The 21,996-nt window shown below is 40.2% G+C and overlaps 1 protein-coding gene across 1 annotated transcript; it reads left to right on the top strand.

The window, feature by feature from the left end:
• The first annotated feature begins 3,976 nt into the window (after window positions 1-3,976).
• Window positions 3,977-19,073, top strand: sepsecs (Sep (O-phosphoserine) tRNA:Sec (selenocysteine) tRNA synthase). Its single transcript, XM_004554402.5, has 12 exons — window positions 3,977-4,168; window positions 8,353-8,466; window positions 8,545-8,699; window positions 11,036-11,154; window positions 11,321-11,479; window positions 11,651-11,804; window positions 11,984-12,086; window positions 12,184-12,313; window positions 14,641-14,732; window positions 16,493-16,586; window positions 16,709-16,799; window positions 18,524-19,073. Exons 2-12 carry the CDS (start codon window positions 8,353-8,355, stop codon window positions 18,750-18,752), a joined length of 1,440 nt encoding a protein of 479 aa, XP_004554459.1. The 5' UTR covers window positions 3,977-4,168; the 3' UTR covers window positions 18,753-19,073.
• The last annotated feature ends 2,923 nt before the right edge of the window (window positions 19,074-21,996 follow it).

Here is a 21,996-nt window from a genome sequence, read left to right as displayed (position 1 = left end):
TTTTATTTTGTTGTGTGTATATATATATATATATATATATATACTTGGGTCAGCTGACATCAGTGATTGAGGTACTATATACATAAAGCATAAACGCTCCAACTGGCTTTTAGTAGTGATTAGGTTTAATAAAAGGTTCCAAGATGTTCTTTTTAATGAATTGTATGAATGTAGTGAAGTAGTATCAACTTTAAATAGAAATACTCACAAACCATAGAACCCTCCACTTTTACGCTTGTGTGGAGGAACACAAATGTCCCTTTTTTTGCTAGTTGGTGGTGACTGTTCCCACATCATGATTCACTCATTTACAACGGCTGTAAATGAGTGACTATCTAAAAGAAAGAAGGTTTTTTTTTTAAAACGTTATATAAATAAAGCAGTGTGGAAGTTATAAGTCTATCCGCTGAGCAACATCTAAATGAAACAGATGATGATGAATGGTCAGAAAGTGCGCTTTCATACACTGACGGCGTTTCCTGTCGTGGATGGCGACCACTTTCTGGTCTAGACGATGTTTGAATCATTCTGTGTGATTCATTAACAAACCGTGTCCTGTAGACATCAGCAAAATTTCCTGCTAAAGTGGGACTGTTTAAATTGCATGCCCTTACAGCAACATCCAGGCTTTTCTTTGTCATTTTTTTTGTTCTGTTTTTTTTAAACATAACATTATTTTACTGTGGAAGTACTTGGGGATTTTTGGGAGATTCTTCAGACCGGACAGGTTTGGACGGATTTCTCCTCGGAAGATTGTCCTGCTTAATCATTGGACCAATCGGATTCCTTGCCAGCGCCCAAAGGTGCCGGAAGCCGCACTCCAGAGTTCTTTGGGGCAAAGAACACACCTCCTGCAACAGTCAGCCACCGACAGTGCTGCTACAAAAGTGGGTGGCGGAAGGCAAACCTGTCTTTTCAACCCTGAGCCTACTTTTACTTTGACTCGCGGATGTCCGACACTGGCGGTGGATCTTGGACGACGGACACCGGAGAGAGAGAGAGCTCTACTAGTTGCAGTTTCCCACAGAGCAACAGGTAGATGTGATGATACACCTACAGGGCAGTGCCATGTGCAGGGAAGAGGAATGAAGGCCCAGTTAAGTTGTCTCATACACTACAGGAGACTCTTTCTTCTCGACTTTTCTGTTTCCTTTTTCAAGGACCACGAAAATCCTATTTTGGAAATGCCAAACTGGGTGTTTTTGGAGTTCATTTGAGATGGAGTAATCCTACCTCTTAGATCGGCGTGGCACTTGCGCTCGTTGTTTTCAGACATCCACCTTTTTAATTTTTATTTTATTTCCTCCCAATCTTTAAAACATCTCCAGCAACATTTTTCATCTTCCACACGGGAGTGGGGAACAGCATGGTGCGGACCTTGAAGCGCGGACCGTGCGGAACGTGTTACTAGACCACGGGTTCAGGAAGGAAGGCAAGATGTTGGCATAGCTGTTGAGTTGAAAACCCTGCTATGCCGACAAATTGCCATCTTTCTCTCCCCTATGCTGCCAAACAAACAGTGAATTTGTTGTTGTTGTTGTTGTTTTTAGATTTATTTATTTATTTATTTAGCTATACCTGCGCTCAAAACCCTCCAGGAATATATATGCATATTTTTTAAATGTCGCTTTCATTTTTGTTTTGAACATGTGCGAACTCTTTCTATGCAGATAGAATGTGATGTATGCTGTTAAATGTGGGCTAACTGTGTATAATCTACCTGTTACTGGGGCAACCTACAGGTTCACACAGCACAGGCACTGATTATGTATACATCATTTACAGTAAGCAGACAAAACAAAATGCATGGTTTACTCTCTCTCTCTCTCTCTCTCACCCTGTGTGTGTGTGTGTGTGTGTGTGTGTCATAAAATTCATTACATATAATTTCACAAAAGTGTTTTTTCTTTCTGATGATTGCAAAGAAACTTTTTGGTGCAACGTTCTAATTTTTTGTCAGTGTAACATTAATCTCTTTATGACACATTCTGTTAAATATTGTTACAATTTTTTTAAAAGTTTTTACTCATATCCTTCCATCATCCTTTTTTCTCTCTCATGACCCAACTGCTTTTGTCATAATAGCGCATTTTATTCCCCCTCTGATGATTCAATAATCATCGATTATTAAATTAAAGCTTTACCTCATCCTTACAGGCAAAAATGTAACAAAGCAAGCAAAACAAGCAGCTATGTTATTTGAGTGTTTCCGTTCTATGCTTAACCTACTTCTAGCTGACAGCTGTTTTTCCTTGTTATTTTGGTAGATGAAAAGCATGGTGTATTTGCAAGGTAAGATAGCCTGTTAGATATTTAAGTGCTCAGGATTAGAGAAATAATGAAAATGTGTTGCATCTTAACTGACTTCAACCGTGAAGCGATTATCGTGGTAAGAAGAATTCGCAACATTCATATCACAACACTGAGAGAAAAAATCTGGGAAAAAAGGAGTTAGCTACTATGATATATGACAAATTCACCTGTAACTTTGCTTATTCAAAGTTTTCTTTTGGCAAATGAATCAAACTCAAAATAAAAGTGCATGGACAAGACGACAGAGTCTGTAAGCACCTGTATAATAGTATATAAGAAGAATGATTAGACAATAATATGTGATATTATCATAAGTCCATTACTGACCTGATTTTTTGATCTTGATATTTAATTTTTAAATATTCATTATTGTGTCAGCAAAACTTTAGTGAGTTGGTAAACCTAATTTAATCACATGTTATACTGAGTGTGTCAACATTAAATAGAAATAGATGTTCTTTCTTAACAGTTAAGTTACTGCCTCTCAGATCATGTTTGCTTTCCTGCACTGAAAAAAGACTTCACATTCTGGAAGTGGCGGTGAATTTGCTTTGATGTTACTTATAATAGCACAGTAAGAAACATAAGGAAGTATGAGTGTATACATCATAGATTTTAACTTCAGTGCTCCCTACAGCTTTGTTTGGATTGAAACCTACACAAGTGTGATGTGTGTGTGTGTGATGTGTGTGTGTGTGTTTTAGTGTGTGCATAAAAAGGTAACGCTCCATATTGTTACCTTTTCTTTACAATATCTGCTTATTTGATTTTTAATGAAATTTTTACAGATGACAATTTTACCTTTATTTGTTTGTTTTCTTGGAGGCATACTTTTTTCATTAGTATATTGGCCTATATTTCCACTACAGGACATCTTTGCTCCTGCCACACTTTGAAAGTGCCTCATTATTGGTCCTGATCTTATAATTATTTGTGGCAGCTTATTTTGATGCAACGCTGTCACAGTTTACTCATTCAGCTAATATTAGAAATAATTCTAATATCTTGACATTGTTTGAGAGCTGAAATTAAAGGACCGGCATATGATATTATTTCAAAATGCATCAGTAGTGTGAAGGAATGCAAAGGTTAAATGTAACATAACACAGGTCCTAACAGCAATCAGACTGTCAGACAGTAAAAGTTCCCACTGCCCTTTATGTGCATAAAAAATACATAAGAAATATATGTGATAGAGTGTATTTTAATGAATATGTATACAGTAACATTTGCATGTAGAACAAATTTATTGTATTTTGTTGACATTCTACATTTTTAGCAGTCAGGCTTTTAAAAAAAAATTTTTTATTGTTTATTTTTCTGATATGTCTGTTATTCTGTGTCTGTTGTTATATGTCTGTTTAAAAACCACAGTTATATTTTAAAGAATGACGGTGTGTAACTGTGACTTTATTTAAGCTACTGGTTTCTGCTAAAAGTTTACTTTGACCAAAATCTTAACTTTCAAATAAAGTTAAGTGTTTTTATTTATTTATTGTAGCAATAGATAATAAATAAAAAAAAAATTATATATATATATATATATATATATATATATATATATATATATATATATATATATATATATATATATATCAAAAACAGCATTTGCCATAAAAGTTAAAGCTGACCGGCTTGCACATTCTATTTCTGCAGGCGGGCCACCGACCGGCTTCTCTTCTCTCTTCACGCTGGAGCATGACTTTGCACGGCGTTGACCACGTGAGCAACGCTTGGCGGTCACGTGAAGGCGTCCTGCAGTCTGTCTGTGTGCTACTTTCTCATTCAGATGTGTGCGTACATGTCTGCGGTTTGTTTGGCGTCCACGTGAAGACATTTTTTGGAAAACCGCGAGGTAAGAGCACGCACCGTGAGTTACCAGAGCGGCTCTGACGAAGATGCGCGGTGTTTTATTTTCCGGCCCGGAACACATTAGCTTAGCCTAGCTTAGCTTGGCGGAGCTAGCCTGTACTCTGTTCCTAAGCAAACTCTGGATTGAAACCAGACTTCTAGCACTGAGTAAGTTAGCACAGGGACAGTTTTAGGCTCAAACGTTTAGGTAGGGCTCAGCTTCTAATGGGGAAAACATTCATTTAGTGTTACATATTGCAATTTTTACATGAATCAAATAAGAATAGTTAATGCATATATGATATATATAGTTAATACAGCGCTGTAACTATCACGAGTCGTATACCACGAGATATTTTATAAAGAAAATAAATAATGACATAAACTGCAATCGTCAATTCGTTAGAAGGATGACGATTGCAGGTGATTTAAACAGGTCATTTCACTTGCACCTGCTTTAGGGTGGGTCCGTAAACCTGAGGGAAAGGCTCAGTCGTGGTGACCAGAGTTTTCCTGAGTAAGGCGGAAACAGATTTGCTGCAAAGGACATGTGACGATAAACATGCACAACATTGTTTCAGCCTCTTAACAGAAAGACTGCCACTCCATGTACCTGTACAAGAAGCAATCTGATAATAAAGTTGCTTTTACATACAGGTTTTTGAATACAAAGCCTCATTTTGTTGTAACGACTCAACAGAGGGCATTAGGCACTCCATTTCAAGTGTGCTACTGAAAAGCACACTTTTTTTTGGCTTATTTCTTTTTGGAAATACAGTTAAGGTTTCCATTTAATTTTACTACCTGTAAATAAGGTAAATGAACATAGTATTTGTGACACAAGTTACTGAAAGGTTAGGAAGAATCCACATTTAGCACACTGCTTAGTTATGTGAAACATTAATCAGTGAATGCAGGCAAAACAGAAGGTACCTTGGCTTGATAACAGCGTGGTAGACTTTGGTCACTCATCCGCTCTTATTGGTTTCTCTTCACTGACATCATCCTGCTTTTGCCCTCACTCCCTGTCTCTATTTTCCTCTTAGTCTTTGTGTTGTCATTAAAAAGTACATGTAACACTGAAACAGTATTTAAAACCCAGTGAAAGGCATAAACTGATCCATATTAATTATCCATCTATGTCAATTGCAATGTTCAGATTCAGTATTGCACTGATACTGATATATGAGGTAAAGCAGCGGCCCCCAACCTTTCTTGTGCCACGAACCGGTTTAATGTCAGACAGTATTTTCACGGACCTTTTTTAATGTGTCACAGATAAATACAACAAAATAAAATGATACGACCAAGACAGCAACTGTGGTATTTTGTAAATATATTAATAAACGCGAATTCACTGTGTAATTGTGTAACTTTTTTAGCAGCATCCTCCTGAAATGCACCAACAACATTGAGAGTAACATCCCCCTCTCTGCCCCTTAATGCTCTCTGGTCACTATGGTAATGCGTAAATATTTATTTCAAAATAAGACACACAATTACAACACGGGAAAAGACCCAGAAAACGATAAAGTTCACACACGAGCCTCAACTCTCACGGCCCGGTAACACACGACTCCGGTCCGTGGCCCGGGGGTTTGGGGACCGCTGAGGTAAAGCCCTCTTGACTTTCTCTCATTAGAATCCAGTTATATGTTAGTTTGTTTTAATCATTTATTTTAGAAAACACATTTGTCAATTCATGAAAAAAATACATTTGTAATAAACTGTAGTTTCTTTAAATTAGTTCTTTAAACAAACAAGCTTAGCTCCACCAGAATAGGAAACTTTGACAAAGTGAAACTGGCTCATCATCTCTATTCTAGACTATATTAGCTAACATTTTTGACACTATTTTGAGAATAAATATACTTAATAGTAATGACCCTGCAGCATCAGAAAAATTTGCACTTTTTCTTGCTAACGTTTCAGTTGGTGTTTTAAATCCGTGCCGGCTTGTGTCATGAAATTACTTCTTCATCTCCTTTCTGTCATGAACAACGCAGGTCTTATCATAATATTGGGAATGCTGGACTTTTAAACCTAGGGCTGCTCAATTAATCGAATTTTAATCACGATTACGATCTGGGCTTTCAACGATCATTAAAAATGACTGAGCCGATTATTAGCCCCTCCCTCATTTATCCGCGACGCCTTAAAGGCCGGTCCGTGAAAATATTGTCGGGCATAAACCGGTCCGTGGCGCAAAAAAGGTTGGAGTATTTAGTATTTATTTATTTATTGTCATTGTCAAGAACAATGAAATTGCGTTTGGGGCTTCCATACAACCCAAAAAAAGAAGAAAATAATAAATACCCCTTAAAACCCAAGTGTACATATTTAACCCAGTGTGACTCCAATGCAATAAGACAATCCTTAGCAATAATGTTCGTAGAAATTCAGACAAAGACCTGAGAAACATGACAAAATACAACAATGCAACCCATTCAATATTATTGTACTGTGAGATATGATATCAGATATGATAGACCGCTGATTAAGAGGACCCGAGGGAAGCTCGGAAAGCTAAGCAGAAGTTATTTGGAGAGGAGAGTGACTGCTGTTGGTTGAAAAGAGAGGTAAAAAAAAAAAAAAACTTCAGTGGTGTTGCACACTATTTTATATTATTTTTTAAAGTCATTGTTAACCCTTTAAATCCGGTCAGAGCAGCATGCTCCGTTTTGTGTAACTATTTTTAAATCCCTGTAGAACCGGAACCGCGTAAGCTAGCGCAATAATTTGTTTTGCATATGAAACCGGAGGAGTTGTACTTACATCTTATGCCATCAGCTTGTCCTCGGTCACGGTTTCCTTCCACATATAGCTTTGCAAAAATTGCATAAAAAGCGCTTGCAGGAACGAAAACATAATATTCCAGAAACACGCTTTGCCGATCCGATCAGCTGTTCGTAACACTTCCCACAGTGAAACAGACGTCAGCGCGAACTGTCGCATGTCCGCCATTTCCTGGCCGAAACCGGAAGTGACGTCATTTTCGCGGAAATGTAGTTTTTTACTTGTAGGCCTTAAAAACCTCTACTGGTCATGTTTGACTTTTCTGAATAGTTTCTGGGATGCTTAGAACTCAAATTGCACTGCTGGAAATAATTTATTTTGATGCACGTGCTGTTTTCTTTGCAAATTTGCATCATAGGATTGTTTTTTTTGTTTTTCCTGCAGTATATAAAAATTGGTGTATCTCCAAAATAAAACTATGAAGACACTCAAAATAAATTTCCTGTGGTGGGAAACTATTTTTTGCAACTTTTTTGTATTTAAAGTTTTGAGGAATAAACCTCTTAAATTTCTCCAAGTAGAAATATATGTAAACAAAACAAAACAAAAACAATATAAATTTTTTTGTAGTTTATTGCACTTTTTTGCAATTAATGTAGTTACTATGGACTTAATGCATACATATTATTAAAATATGGGCTATAACAGTTATTTAGCAACTTGAAATGCTCCCACAAATGGCACTACAACATGTAAAAAAATAATATAAGCTCTGGCGGACTTGGTTCTATAGTAGGTCTTAAAGGGTTAAATAAATATCGTCAAATAATCGCGATCTCAATTTCAGTGAAAATAATCGGGATTATCATTTTTGCCATAATCGAGCAGCCCTATTTAAACCTGTTCTCCTTCTAATCTGATGTCTCTGATAGACGTTTTTCGGAATATAACCTTAGAAAAAGATGTCTAATAATATTAAAATATGTTATTAATGCGGTTATTTTTAGGGGCGCTAAGATAAAATTTAGGGATGCGTTGGTAAAAAGGTCTGGTGTAACTTTGGCATTTTTAACAAACCTGTCCCTGTATGAAACATTCAATGAGCAGTTTGTCATGAGCTTTGTGCGATAATAATTAGTAAACTTACCTAATGATCGCGGAAGTTAAGAGTTACAGTAAAAACACATCCTTGGTGCCAGTGTGAAGGAACGGAAACTGAGGAGTGTTTTGCTCCTACAACAGGAAGAAGCCACATTACCGCAGTTTGGCCTTTATGAACATAAACAGACGATTTTGTCAAAGCTTGAAGGAAAAGTGAAAGATTTCAAACCTTTTCACTTTTCATAAATGTTATTATTTTCCCCTATTGGTTAATTTTGAGAAATAAGCATTTGTAGAACGGTTTGGACACCCACTGCACTGACTTACCACAAAGTTGTGTGTTTAACACAGATGAACAGCGACAACTTCAACCTGAGCGAGAAGATTGTGTCACCTTCCTACATCCGTCAGGGATCGCAGGCTCGCCGTGGCCATGAGCAACTCATCAGACAGTTACTGGAACAAGTACGCTCAAAGCTTTCTTTTGTTTCCTCATACCACTGCAGTGAAGACACTTCCTCTTTCATGTTGTGTGTGTTGCAGGGAAAGTGTCCCGAGGAGGGATGGAGCGAGAGCACTGTTGAGCTCTTCCTCAGCGAGCTAGCTGTGATGGACAGCAACAACTTCTTGGGTAACTGTGGAGTAGGAGAGAGAGAAGGCCGGGTGGCATCCAGCCTTGTGGCAAGACGACATTACAGGTTCAAGTTTGCCCGCCAGGCCTTATGCGTTATTAGCGATTCACTTTTAAACCCCGAGTGATGGATTGTGAGGCAGATAAAAAGCAAGCGGATCTTTTGTTGTTGTTGTTTTGTCTCTACGACAAATATTTCGTAGTGCAGGATTGTGCTTAAAGCGATTCTGATTTAGAATAGTTGGAAGAAAAACACACTCTGCGCCCATCTCTGTCACACTTGGAGACACACTTTTTTATGTTGCCTACGTACATCACCACAGTGGATTTTAAATAAGACAATCAAGATGTGATTGAAGTTAAAACTTTCATTTTTAATTTAAAAAAAGTATTTTAAATACTTTGCTTTAACTGTTTAGGAAATAGTTGGATTAAAATCTTTTGCCGTCAGTGACTGGATGAAGTGTAAAAGCCATGGACATGGTCTTCTCTTCTCGGTCAGGCCTTTACCTCAGCCACCTTCAGTTTGTGCTTAAGTAACTGAAAAGCTGCTCTGTTGGGCTACGATCAGATGACCACCTTGGCGATTTAGGAATATCCAGTTTCTTTGCCATGAAAAACTCTTGGTTGCTTTTGCAGTGTGCATTGATTCAACATCTATTTGCAATGTTACGTACTCGATTCCTTTGGCAGCTATGCAGTACAGTACTGCTACTCTGCCGTACATGCTGGTTTCATCTGTCCCAGGATTTTCTCCATGTCCGTGCAGGCTCTGTTAGATGCTTTCTTGTAAAGTCTGTTCTTCCCGTTCTTGAGTGTAACCAGCAGCACATCACTGTAAACCCTCCATATTTCTGTTCATAAATGCATCTCTTGATTTTGGACTTTGTCAACGATATGCCTACCTCCTTGAGTGTTTTTCATTTGACTTGAAGTTGTGAAGTTTTTTTCTTAGCTATGAAAAGAATTTGAAATATTTCCTAATTAAAGTCTGTGCTCTTTAAGGCCTTTTTGTGTTGCTGGGGTGATCAGTGCATGGCTTCTTTCTAAGAGTGTGACAGATTGTTGAATGACAGCTAAAAATAAAGAAAAAGATTTTCCACATCTTTGACATTAAGAGTTCCAGTGCACAGATACCACATTTTTTGTTAAACCCCTTGAATTAAAGTTAAACGTCTAAAGTTAACTGACACTCTGATTGTCACTGTGGTGGTATATAGAGGCAAAACTACAAAATCTGTGTCATCATCCACATGATTATGGGTCTGACCGTCAGCCATAAATTGGTTTGAGGTCAGGATGCTGACTCGGCCGTTCCAAAACCATGATTTTCTTTGTTTCAGCCTCTGTGTGTTTTGTTTAATTATTTTTTTGCGTGCACCAAGCTTTTCTTGTTCTAAAGTTATCTTTTAAAATGTATTTTATGAGGCTTACACGTTGCTCTGCAGTTTTGTTGTGATTCTTTGTCACCTCCAAACTTGGTGTGATCCTAGGGAGAATTGGGGGAGCTGTGCTATACACACTTCAGACCTCATTTCCTTAACAGGAACACTTGATTCCAGGTTGCTTTTGGGGAACGGCTAACTGAAATTTACTGTGTTTGATAAAGACATGAAAATTTTTTGTGTGTTATTAGTTTAAAAAGACTTATGTTTGCTTTTTGAACACATTTCATGAATAATAAGTGCAAAACCTTTTGTAATTCTAATAGATTTTGTTGCAGTTTGTCTGTAACGAGGTAAAAGCACCTATACTGATATACAGATAAGGACAAAATTATTAGCCCCCTTATGAAATGTAATTGGCCTTTTTAACAGAACAAGTGATTTTCAATGTAGCATTTATAAACATACCAGTTTTCTTCAGTAAACAAACTTTACCGGGGTGAATATTATTAGCCCCCTGAAAATCAAGAATGTGCTTTAACTTTGTAACGCTCACTGCTTGTAAAATCAAGGTAAAACTGAAAGTTTTCTTCCAATTTACATACAGTATAAAAACGTCAGAGTTTGAGCTGTCACTTGAAAAAGCATCATTCCAAAAACAATAAGTTTAGAGAAAAGGATTTGTTGCAGGAGATGGATAATGATTTTATTTATTTGTGCAAAGTAACATGAGCGTCCAAAGTAAAACAGGATGTTTGAAAATGCTGCGTTTAACAAAAGAAGGAAAAAAATAAATCGCTTGCTCTGTTTACCTGGGCTTTCAAAATACTTAATAAAACAAGGATGTTTCATAGGGGAGCTAATAATTCTGTCCTCACCTGTATCTGTGGGTTTTTTTTAAATTGGCCTTGCACGCAGATTTATTACACTGGGCTGTGAAATGTCAGCTTTGTGCTCATCACGGAGTTTAGGAGGTCGTTTAACTGCTCGTGTTGTGACATCCAGCTGTTTTGTCTAGGCTGATCCACGGCATCGGCCGGTCAGGTGACATCGCTGCTATTCAGCCTAAAGCTGCAGGATCCAGTCTGCTTAACAAACTGACCAACTCAGTTGTCCTGGATGTTTTAAAGCTTGCAGGTGTGTAGCTCTTATCAGTTACACTAGTATTTGTGATAAGCTAGATGTTAAATTTTGCCTTTTCCTCCCAAATGTCCACTTGGTAAAGTGTATGGAAGTCTTTATGTAGAATTAACGAAAGGTTTCGAAGTCTTATTTTCAGTTGTCTGCTGCTTGTGCGTTACAGGCGTCCGGAGTGTGGCCAGCTGCTTCGTGGTACCCATGGCTACAGGGATGAGTTTGACTCTCTGCTTTCTGACCCTTCGTCACAGGAGACCCAAAGCTCGCTACATCATTTGGCCTCGCATCGACCAGAAGTCCTGTTTCAAGTCTATGATCACAGCAGGTGACCATATGACTCGTATCCAGTGTCCTGTCAACCTTACATCCTGATCAGCGAGCACGTCTGTGTTTGAAATGTCATGGATCTTGAAGGGTTCAGATTAATTGTGAAAGTGTTTCACTTTATTGCCATCTTTAAATCGTTTGCTTACATTAAGACTTACTGTTTTCTCAGGCTTTGAACCTGTGGTCGTGGAGAATGTGCTCGAGGGTGATGAGCTGCGGACAGATTTGGAAGCAGTTGAACGCAAGATTGAGGAGCTCGGAGCTGAAAATATCCTGTGTGTTCATTCAACGACTTCTTGCTTCGCCCCACGGGTCCCTGACAGGTCTTGTAAGCTTTCATTCATGCCTTCAGGTTTTATTATGTCATGTTATGTATGTGTTGATGTAGGCTGCCTGCAGGATTTCTTACTTTCAAAGGAAAATGTATGTTGCTTGTTTTGGCTCATGGTGTGGGAATAAGGTATGCACCATTTCTAATACTGTTTGTTTTGGGGTCTTGCAGGCTTGAGGAGCTGTCATCTCTCTGCAGCAAGCATGACATCCCCCACATAGTTAACAATGCATATGGCGTACAGTCGTCCAAATGCATGCACCTCATTCAACAGGTATCAACACTCTTCACTGCGCAGTGCATGTAGCAAGTTGATCTGGAGCTCACCTTTGAATGCTACGATGTGATTTTCTCGGATTGTCTGTCATCAGGGCGCTCGTGTGGGAAGAATCGATGCCTTTGTACAGAGCCTGGACAAGAACTTTATGGTTCCAGTAGGTGGTGCTATAATTGCAGGCTTTGATGAGTCGTTCATACAGGAGATAAGCAAGATGTACCCAGGTGAGTGTTAACGCTCACTGGTATGAAACAATAACCAGGTGGGCATGTGTACCCATGCAGATTTGTGTATTTACATAAAAGCAAATGTTTTGAAAGTTTCAAAGTGTAGAGCACAGTTTTTAGTTTTTATGCACTGCCATATTTTAGTAAATTGGTAATAAAGCATGAAAATGTTTGAATGATTCGTTTTCATGCTTAAACATAAGATGACTGTTCACAAACATAAAAATCCTGCAGCCCACTTTGTGTTTATTGTGCCCTACTCTGATTAACACGCAGGGCTGCAATCAAGCATTTTATTCTTGATCTTTTGTTGATTTCCTTGTTCAGGGTGCTACAATCATAAAGCAGTAAAGTCCCCGTCGTTTCTCTATTAGCTTTGAGGACTTGTTAACATGTAAATGTTTAATAATAAATATATTACAGGAATTGGAAATGAAAAGAAAAAAGTCCACAGTCCATCGAGAGGCACTGGGCTATAAAATGGGATAACTGATGTAGTATGAAGAAACAGGGTCTTGTTGTTGTTTTTGTTCTTTTTTGTTGTTGTTTGTTTAACTTCAAACCTTTTCAGCACAAATTTCCCTCTTTCCTACTTTTTCTTCTTGACCCGAGACTGCAAAGGCAACCGCATTGTTCCCGTTCTAAATGTTAGATCCATGATTTCTAACAAAATCTCACCACTAGTGCATTTTAACCATCATCGCTGAAACTGGGGTGCATTTCATTGGGACTGTTGATGTCCCCATGGTAACTGAATTCGCTACAATCCTACCTGCACTGTTCTCACACTGTCACAAATCCATCCAATCAGAGATGGTATGAACTTTGCACGAGGGAACTGGGAGGTTAAAGGCCAATGTTTACTGTGTTGTCACTGCCATCAGATAATATCTAGAGAAGTTCATTGACGTGCTTTTTAAACATTTTGGGTAACTCTCAGAAAGCAGCAGTAAGACTGTGCACTGCTCTGTGTGACTAATCGGAATCTGCCTAAGCCAGCTTTTCACTTTGGTTTATTTGTTTAATTTTCTCATGCTGCAGTTGAGCTTCTGTCAGTGCTTGGAAAGTGTCCAGCTCTGATACCTTCCACTAACTGTCATCTGTGGGTATACTGTTACACATTTTCTTTTCTGTCAGGCCAAATCTGAACTGAAGTTATACCAGCTCATAGAAAAATGACACCAGGCCCGCTGTAGAAATGCACAGGACTTTGCATTCAAAACACTTTAGGTTCATCCCGCCAGCAATCAGACCGATGAACCCTCAGTAACCCCGGCAAGCGTCTTATTTTATTTTCGGTTTTTAGTTTCTTTACTTGTCAAAAAGACACTAAATTATTTCACCAAAACCTCAAACTATCAGGGTCAAACTTATTACCCGATACTCCAGTGGGATTCAACTCAGGGCTTTATGCAGGCCAGTCAGGAGTGACGTATGTTTTGATTTGTTGTTGTGCTGGAAGTCAAAGCGATGCTGACTGCTTGAGGTTTTTTTCCTGCCACCCTGATGAGATCACAGTTCCAGACACATTGCAGCGTCCCCGCAGCAAAATACTCCCACCACCGTGTTTCACTTTGGGGACTGTTCTTTGGGTCGTATGCCTCTCCCTCCAAACACGAGCAGCGTCTCTGCAGCCAAACAGCCGTAGTTTAATCTCATCTAACCAAAGCCGTGCTTCCAGTATGCATAGTCCTCCTCCAGGCTATTGTTGGGATAGTCCAGTCTGGCTTGAATGTGACTCTTCTGACAACGTGGAGATTTTCTGTGTCTGAAATCTCGAAGTCAACAAAGACTCTGCGTTTAGTTGTCGTGCAGCTTCCCTGCCTGGACGTCTGTGTCCTGAGCTCCATCGCCCTTCTACAGTCCTCGACACACTGCTCTGAGGCTCTTGATGCTTAACAGCGTATTTGAAGCATATGAATGTCAAAAACTGTTTAAAAGCCTGCACTCATCTTCTTTTACTCTCCTGCCCTTTCTAATTGATCCCAGAGGTGGATGCGTGAAGCACAAGCCGGCTAACTCATTCACCAATGTGTCAGCAGCTGTTCTGGGGCATTTTAGACACTTCTCTCTAATTTTCTTTCAAGAGTCTTTGAAATGTTTTCCTTCCTACCTCTGCCGGGCTTCTTGTGTACTGTGTGAAGAAACTCTGTTGTTGTGTGCAAACAGAAATCTAGTGTGTTTAGAAATGTTATGTTATGTTTAAATCCTGTCAGGGGGCTAATAATTTTATCCTCATCTGTGTAAGTCAAATTGGATTGTTGTTAAACATTAATAACAAGCTTCTAGTTCAGTTTGACAGCAGCTTCTGGCTTCTCTTCCAGGGAGAGCATCAGCCTCACCTTCCCTCGACGTCCTCATTACCCTTCTCACGCTGGGAGTCTGTGGCTATAAGAAATACTTGTCAGAAAGAAAGGTGAGAGTGGTGCACACATCACCTTTTTATACGGCTAAAAATAGTTCCTCACTTAGTTAAACGTGGCTGTTATGTCTGCTGGATGTTTCCAACATGTATGATGAGAACATTATGGGACTGCAGGAGTATCAGGTGTATATTGTAGTCTGTCTGAATATGTCTCTGTGCCGTGTCAGCGTCTTTCCTACTAAAAATGGCAATAACTTATATAAGTTGTATTGAGTTGCAGTTGGCTATATGTTACAGTTTTCTGTGTGTGTGTCCTTTTTTGCTTCACCTGCGTTCTCACTGATGATAGAGACTGTGGACTTGTGTGTAGTGAGCTCTGTGAAGGAAGGAGTCCACTATAGAAAGATAAAATTGATTCTTTGAGAGTTTGAGAAAACCTCCCCTGGTGGCTTCCTGCTTTAAAGCAGAGTTGCTCACAATGCAGCATCCTCCTCTTTAGATGATCGGCACTGCAGCATTCTCTCTCCTCTAAACTGCTGCTGCGCCGTAAATGTGCTGCAACTGAGAGAATCTGTTTGTCCTCACACTCAGAGCACAGAAACTCGAAAAGGAATAACACTTTAAAGTAGAAGTTTTTTTAGAAATTACCCCGGATTCATATACAGAAATTACACGTATTTAAAAATGATGCCATACAATACTCAAAGTGGGATATCGGTGTACAACCTAATCCGTAGCTGAAATGTATACCTAGGAGATTCCTGTGGCCTCTTGCCTGACCCGACACACCATCAGAGCTTATTGATTCCTCTCGGTCCACTTTATGCATAATTAATGTACAGAACCATTTTTTTCCCCATAGAGTCTGCAGAACGTCTCTCCCAGAATCACGAGCTTTTAATAATTCAAGCGTTTCATCTGTTTAGGTTCATTTACTGCCTCGTGTGTACCACCGGTTTAGATAATGTCTGCATAATGAAAAGAAGAAACGGGTGATGCGCGTGCTTTTGTTTTAGTCGGGGCGGCCTTTGACTCGTCACAAACACAAACTTATTGTCCTGCACTCTCACCACCACTTACGCTGTTCTCCTCCTGCAGCATAATAAAGTCATCCTTTGTTATTAGAGGACAATGGACACTTAGAGACACTTGACATCATTGAAATGCTGTTTGTGTTTGACTCTTGACAGGGAAAATATTTTCCCTCTTGATGCTTTCAAACAAGGACAGTATGAGTCAGCAGAGTGTGCCCTCGCTCACACACACAGACGCAGTGAAAAGAGCTTCTTTGGGGAATCTGGAGCTGGTAGCTAGCAACAAACGCACTGTGTTTAGTTGTCGTGTAGCTTCCCTGTTTGAACGTTTGTGTCCTGAACATCATCGTTCTATTTCAGTCTTCCACACGCTGCTCTGAGACTCTCGGTGCTTAATCAGCGTATTTGAAGCATGTGAATATCAAAAACTGTGTTTAAGAGCCTGCAGTCCTCTTCTTTTACTCTCCTGGCCTCTCTAATTGATCCCAGAGGTGGATGTGTTAAGAACAAGCTGGACAGGAAATGAACATAGTGCTTGTACTGAAGCTTAGACTGAAACAGACACACATACAGGGTCAGGCAAATAGGGAAGAGTTTGGTCATGCATCCACCTGCTTTGTTGGAAGATTTGCTTGATTAGCAATAAAACCAAGGCTGCTGCTGCTGTTAAAATAAGGCTGTGTCTGTATCCAAAAAGGAGTATTGTAGTGCTATTTATAGATCTTGTGTGTTGTTCTGTGTCTTCATCCTTCTTGTGTGTATCGGCATGGTGTGCAGGAGATTTATTCGTTCCTGGCTGAGCAGCTGAAGAGTCTGGCTTCTGCACACGGGGAGAGGTTGCTTCACACCCCTCACAACCCCATTTCTCTGGGTAAGCTGCTGGTTGGGTATCAATTGATCCTCACTCTGCTTTTCTGAAATGGCGTAAGTCTTTCTGGCTTTGCGTTTGGTCTCAGATGTTTACTGACTTCACTATGCGCCTCTCTCTTCCAGCCATGTCTCTAGATGGTCTCCAGGCCAACAGCGACAAGGCGGTGACTCAGCTAGGATCCATGTTGTTCACCCGACAAGTGTCAGGAGCCAGGTAAGGCCATGTTGATGATGTGGCCTGGAAATGGACATGGAGGGGGGAGAGAGAGAATAACAGGATAGGGGAGTGTGTGTGTCTGTTTGAGTGGGTTTAGAAAGATGTTGCATTTTGCTCGGCAAAATCAGCAATCAGGCAGATGGATCTGCTGAATACTGAGCAGTGGAAACTACTTTAGAAAATTAAGACAGCCCTTCCTATCACAGCCGCATCCTAAATAAAACAGGATGTTTCCATTAGATGTTGAAGGATGTGGTCTCCTCTGGGGCAGCGGGCACCAGCTCTGAAAGCAGCAGCATTAGTGAGGAGGATTTGTCAATTTTTAACTGTTTCGTTCTCACTCTGTCACATGAATCGATGGATCTGCATAAATACACAATTTCAAATTAGGAGCATGGCCCCCACCACCCCCGCACATTTCATTTTGTGTTTTTTCTCTTTATAGTTTTCAATCGTGCATGAGAGCTAATCTAAATATTTTATATATCCAGAATAAAAGATTTATTTGGGTCATTCTGTCACGATTGTTTATAGTGTTGTTTGGAATTTAATGCTCCCAGTTGGATTTTTCCAAGGTCCTAGTGTGAAGTGTAGTCAAATGCTTTAGCCTTGTACGTCCTGAGCATGTTGTGTTTTCATAAAAGAAAAGAAATGTTTAAGATTTGAGTTTCGTGAACAGTTTGCAGCTGTGGACGTGGCATTAAATGAAATGCTCTCAGAGCCAAACATGAATGGGAGGCACCCGGCTTTGCATTTTCACATCAGTAGTGAGCTTTTCTCTTCTCCAGCTGAAGAGATTAATAGAGATCTTCATCTGATTCTAGTGCATTCTGCTGCCATTGTGCTGCGTGCACAGTCCTTATAGCTGGGCAGTAATTGATTTCACATTAAAGTGAGTCTAAACTCTGCTGACAGTGGTGAAACCTTGCCAGAATTTATGGCCACGATTATTATTTACAGTATTGCAGTTGAAACCAGGTGAAGTCCCCGCACATCCTGGTCCAGCACATTTCAAAGGTGCTCTGTTGGATTGAGATCTGGGGACTCTGAGCTCAGCTCATTTTCATGTTCAAGAACTCCGTTTGAGATTATTTGAGCTTCATGACGTGTTGTAAGCAGCCCTCAGAAGATGGGTCCTGCACACTGTGATCCTAAAGGGATTCACGTGGTCAGCAACAATACTTATTGTAAGCTAAAGTTTTAAAACAATGCTTATTTGGTACTAAGCGGCCCAAAGTATGCCAAGAAACCACCACCAGCTGCCTGAACAAAGCAGGATGGATCATGTTGTTTATGACAAATTCTGACCCTACCATCTGAATGTTGGGCGTATGGTTGTGTGGGAAGATTCCAGCAGATCAGCAGTTTCTGAAATACTCAGACCAGCCCATCTGGCACCGGCAAACACGTCACATTCAAAGCATCTTAAATCACCATTCTTCCCAGTTCTGATGCAGAGTTTGAACTTCACCAGGCCTTCTTCCTAAATTCTCTGAGTTTCTGCCATGTGACTGGCTGATTAGATATTTGCTTTAAGAAGCACTTGAACAGGTGTACCTAATTAAGTGGCCCATGAGTGTACATTGCAGTGTTGGTTTTATTTGTGAGACATGTTGATCTGCGGTAAATATTGCATAAAATAAAGAGGTTATTTTTGTTGTTTTTTACATTATTGTTAAAATCCCATTGCTCTGTGTTACTATGTTCACTCGTGTTTCCAGGGTGATACCACTGGGCAAGGAGCAGACCGTAAGCGGACACACGTTTCGCGGGTTTATGTCCCACTCGGAGTCGTACCCCTGTCCTTACCTCAACGCTGCCTCCGCTGTGGGTATCACTCGAGAAGATGTGACGGTCTGCATCAAAAGGCTCGACAAATGCCTGAAAACTCTGAAGAAAGAGGGCGGTGCGGTGTCTTCGTCGGACCAAGAGGTCTCTATAGGAGAGTGACTGAACTGAGGCTGAACATTTCAACAGGAAGACTTTGACCTTGCGCTGCCTTCATGCAGTTCTTTCTGATTTGGACTGTGTGTTTGTGTTATGAGTCATTACTTCTGGCAGTGAAACACTGTCCAGGTGGTCATAAACCAAAATAATGCAAGCACGTGTCACTGATTAATTCCCTCATCAAGTGATAATAGGACAAAACGTGCATACACATGCTGCTTAGGAGCATCTGGTCATAGACCAAATGTATGCAAAGACTGTTGTTGACTGTGTATGTTTAACTTTAATTTAAAGCTAATTACACATCCAGCCTTTACAAAAGGACCTCTCATGTGTCTCTTCTTTCTTTCACTTTGAAAACCATCTCTTTTTCTCGTACACTTCCCCCCCTCATCATTACATAAAATAGTGCATCTTTGTAATGTCATATGTTTTACCATGCCTTCTCCAGTGTACGGTAACGTGATGCCAGCGGTACTGAGCCATTAACTCTGTCTGAACCCTTTTTATTCAATAAGCTCATTTATTTTTAGGCTCTGCAACAGATCACACAGAGCAGATAATCAATGATGTACATCAAGCACAGATCACTCACGTGTCCAGCAAAACAAATACTCACTGTTAGTCTCGGTAAGAGCCCGTAATGTTCGCAGCATTAAAAGGACAGTTCATTGTGAAATCGAATTAACACGTTTGTCCCTCTGGCCTGCTGTGTTTTATCTGTGTGGAGTTTTCCTCCTACTAAACTGTAGCCATCAAACAAACCTCTCTGCAGAAGAAAGCAGAGATATGAGGCTTTAACTCACCCAAAATCAGGCAGCTCACACCAAAAGAAATTAAGCTGGAAGAATGACGAATGATGAATTGTCCATTTAACAATTTAAGAGATCTGTAATTAGATTTTAATTGCGTGTTTTGCTGTTATGGAGCAATGGGCAAATTGTAATTACACTGAGAGCTTCACCAGGGACTTGATCTTTAATCACATCAGGCTTCACTGTATTTGCGGAGTTCAGCAGTTTTCTTGAGTCTTGTGTGTTAATCCCTTTGCTTTGTAATCACAATCATTGGGAAGCACAGCAGGTAGTGGCCTCAGGCACAAACATTCACTCCTGCTAACTCCCGTCTAATCCATATTTCAACACTGCATTGTCCAAGTCCCTCCATTCTCCATACATTATCAAGAAATACTGCGCTGTGAAGAGTCCGGGGCAAGCCCCCGCAGCAGTGCTGGGCCCAGGTGTGCTTGTGTCCACAAATGTACACAGTCAGCAGCTGTATGAGTATTTTTGTTTTTCCAGCTGCTACACGTTTCCTGACCTGCATTGCTAAATGCTAAAAGCAGCAGCAGAGCGAATCCAGCCAGCAGCCTTTGAAAGCGGGCTGAGCTCTGATAGATATGACTGCTGTATCAGCACACTTTCACTGTTCCAAGCTGTACTGAGTCGTTAACAAAACAGTGGAAAAACACCGCATGCTGGTACAATGCAGCACTCTGAAGAGCAGACGTGGCTTTCACAGATGATTTTTTTTTAATGAACGCAGAAAAAATGTATCTCTTCATCAGCTTTAGTCTGAATTAATAAGTGATCAGGTGTGGGTGGATTTTGAAGTGCATTTGCTGTGCACTGATATAATATTGTCGTTTTTGTTTTATATTTTTGGACTCTGGATCTTGGGTGACTTATAGGGGAATTAATAGTTTCTTTAGTGTGTAAATCAGGTAAGGATTTCAGTGAAAGAGAACCTTGCATAAATCATTGCTCCCCCCCTCCGTGCTACCAAAGAAGTAATCGAAGTGAAAGTGGTTTCAAATTTCCAAAGCCACTTACTGCTTTTAAACCCAAAATACTATATACCGTCATCGCTCCTCACCAAAAAAGACAACCTTTAAATATACTACTCCTGAGTCTGCGCTGCGCCCACTCAATCATAAGTCTTAAGTACCCCAGGGATGTTGCTGCATGACAAATGGCTCTTCTCTTTCGGTTGTCTGCTGCTGCCAGGAAGAGTGCAGTGATGATGGAGTGCCAGAGTGGCACAAAAAAAGGGCCGCAGATATGCAGACTGGTCCCAGAAGGGCAGCGATAGTAGATAAACAGGCGGAATATAGTTCAGGGAAAAGTTTGCTTAATTGGCTGAATCTGGCTGTTTACTGAAAGTTTTGATCACTCGAGGTGCATGATGTTTGAGTGTTTTCTTACATATCTTACTGCATTTCAGTGCAAACCTGGTCTTTCAGTGGGCTTTTTTGAACCCTCCACTTCCATTTGAATCATTCCATACTGGGTTTCCTAATGTGGGAATTAAGGGTCCACTTCTGGTTCAGGTCTAACCTTCAGAAAGATGATAGGCACTCTTTGATATGATGCAGAACTGAATCTGAGTCACTCAGCCTTAAAGGTGCTTCACAGTTGGTATGAGGTGCTTTTCCTCAGCATCTTTCTTTGGTCGGCACCAAATGCCAGTTAAAAGACTTGTAAACGAAAGAAACAAGGAATCTGCTTTAACTAACTATGGTGAGTGACATCAGTACTGCATGGGTGAAGAAATGGTGCACAGAGTGTTGTAAATGCAAAAAAACCCAAACCATTGAGGGACCAAAACCCAAAAAAGTGTGTCAGGGAGGAGAGCCACCCAGCGACTGAGCACTGAGCTCTTGCTAGTGTCACTGATTGGAAACGAGCAACAGCTCAGTGCCCACAGGTCAGACACAACAGGCCGAAAAGGAAAGAGGGTGGAGTGAGTGGCCACAAAAAGCCCTCACCTGTGTCTGCATGTTCAGTGGAACACAGTGGATTTGCTCTAGTGTTTACGCTGGACTGCTGCTCTTCTTGCTTCACACTGGTGTTTGTGGGGTTCACAGGGACTTCTGTTGTACTGAATCAGTCACTAAGACAGGTTCTTACGTGAAAACTGGCAACAAATTTCTAGCTGATCTGTGTTATTTAACATGTATGTGTCATAAATGCACATTTGAGAACATTTGTATATATACCATCCTTTCTGAAATATTTGATTTTGTGAAGCAGTGAGTGCAGATAAGTATGGTGCATGTATTCCTTCAAACATGCAGATCAGCAGCCATCCTTATCTGCATTTACTGCTTAACAAGATCAAATGTTGGCCTGTCCAGATATTTTAAAAAGCCGCTGTTTACTCGTGATTTGCTCAGCGTTTCCTTTACAGCCTGTGCAGGATGGCTGCAGGGCGCTGGGGGAGGCGCTGTCCTTGGTGCTGCAATTAT

Source organism: Maylandia zebra, linkage group LG3 (genome assembly GCF_041146795.1).
Source record: "Maylandia zebra isolate NMK-2024a linkage group LG3, Mzebra_GT3a, whole genome shotgun sequence".
Lineage (NCBI taxonomy): Eukaryota > Metazoa > Chordata > Actinopteri > Cichliformes > Cichlidae > Maylandia > Maylandia zebra.
This window is presented reverse-complemented; position numbering and strand designations above follow the sequence as displayed.

What these genes read in the sequence shown, in the direction of transcription:
- sepsecs (XM_004554402.5), top strand. Translation starts at nt 8,353, where the DNA reads ATGAACAGCGACAACTTCAACCTGAGCGAGAAGATTGTGTCACCTTCC. An exon ending in CAAGTCTATGATCACAGCAG is followed by an intron (nt 11,480 to 11,650) that starts GTGACCATATGA and finishes CTGTTTTCTCAG; the next exon opens with GCTTTGAACCTGTGGTCGTG. An exon ending in CGACAAGTGTCAGGAGCCAG is followed by an intron (nt 16,800 to 18,523) that starts GTAAGGCCATGT and finishes TCGTGTTTCCAG; the next exon opens with GGTGATACCACTGGGCAAGG.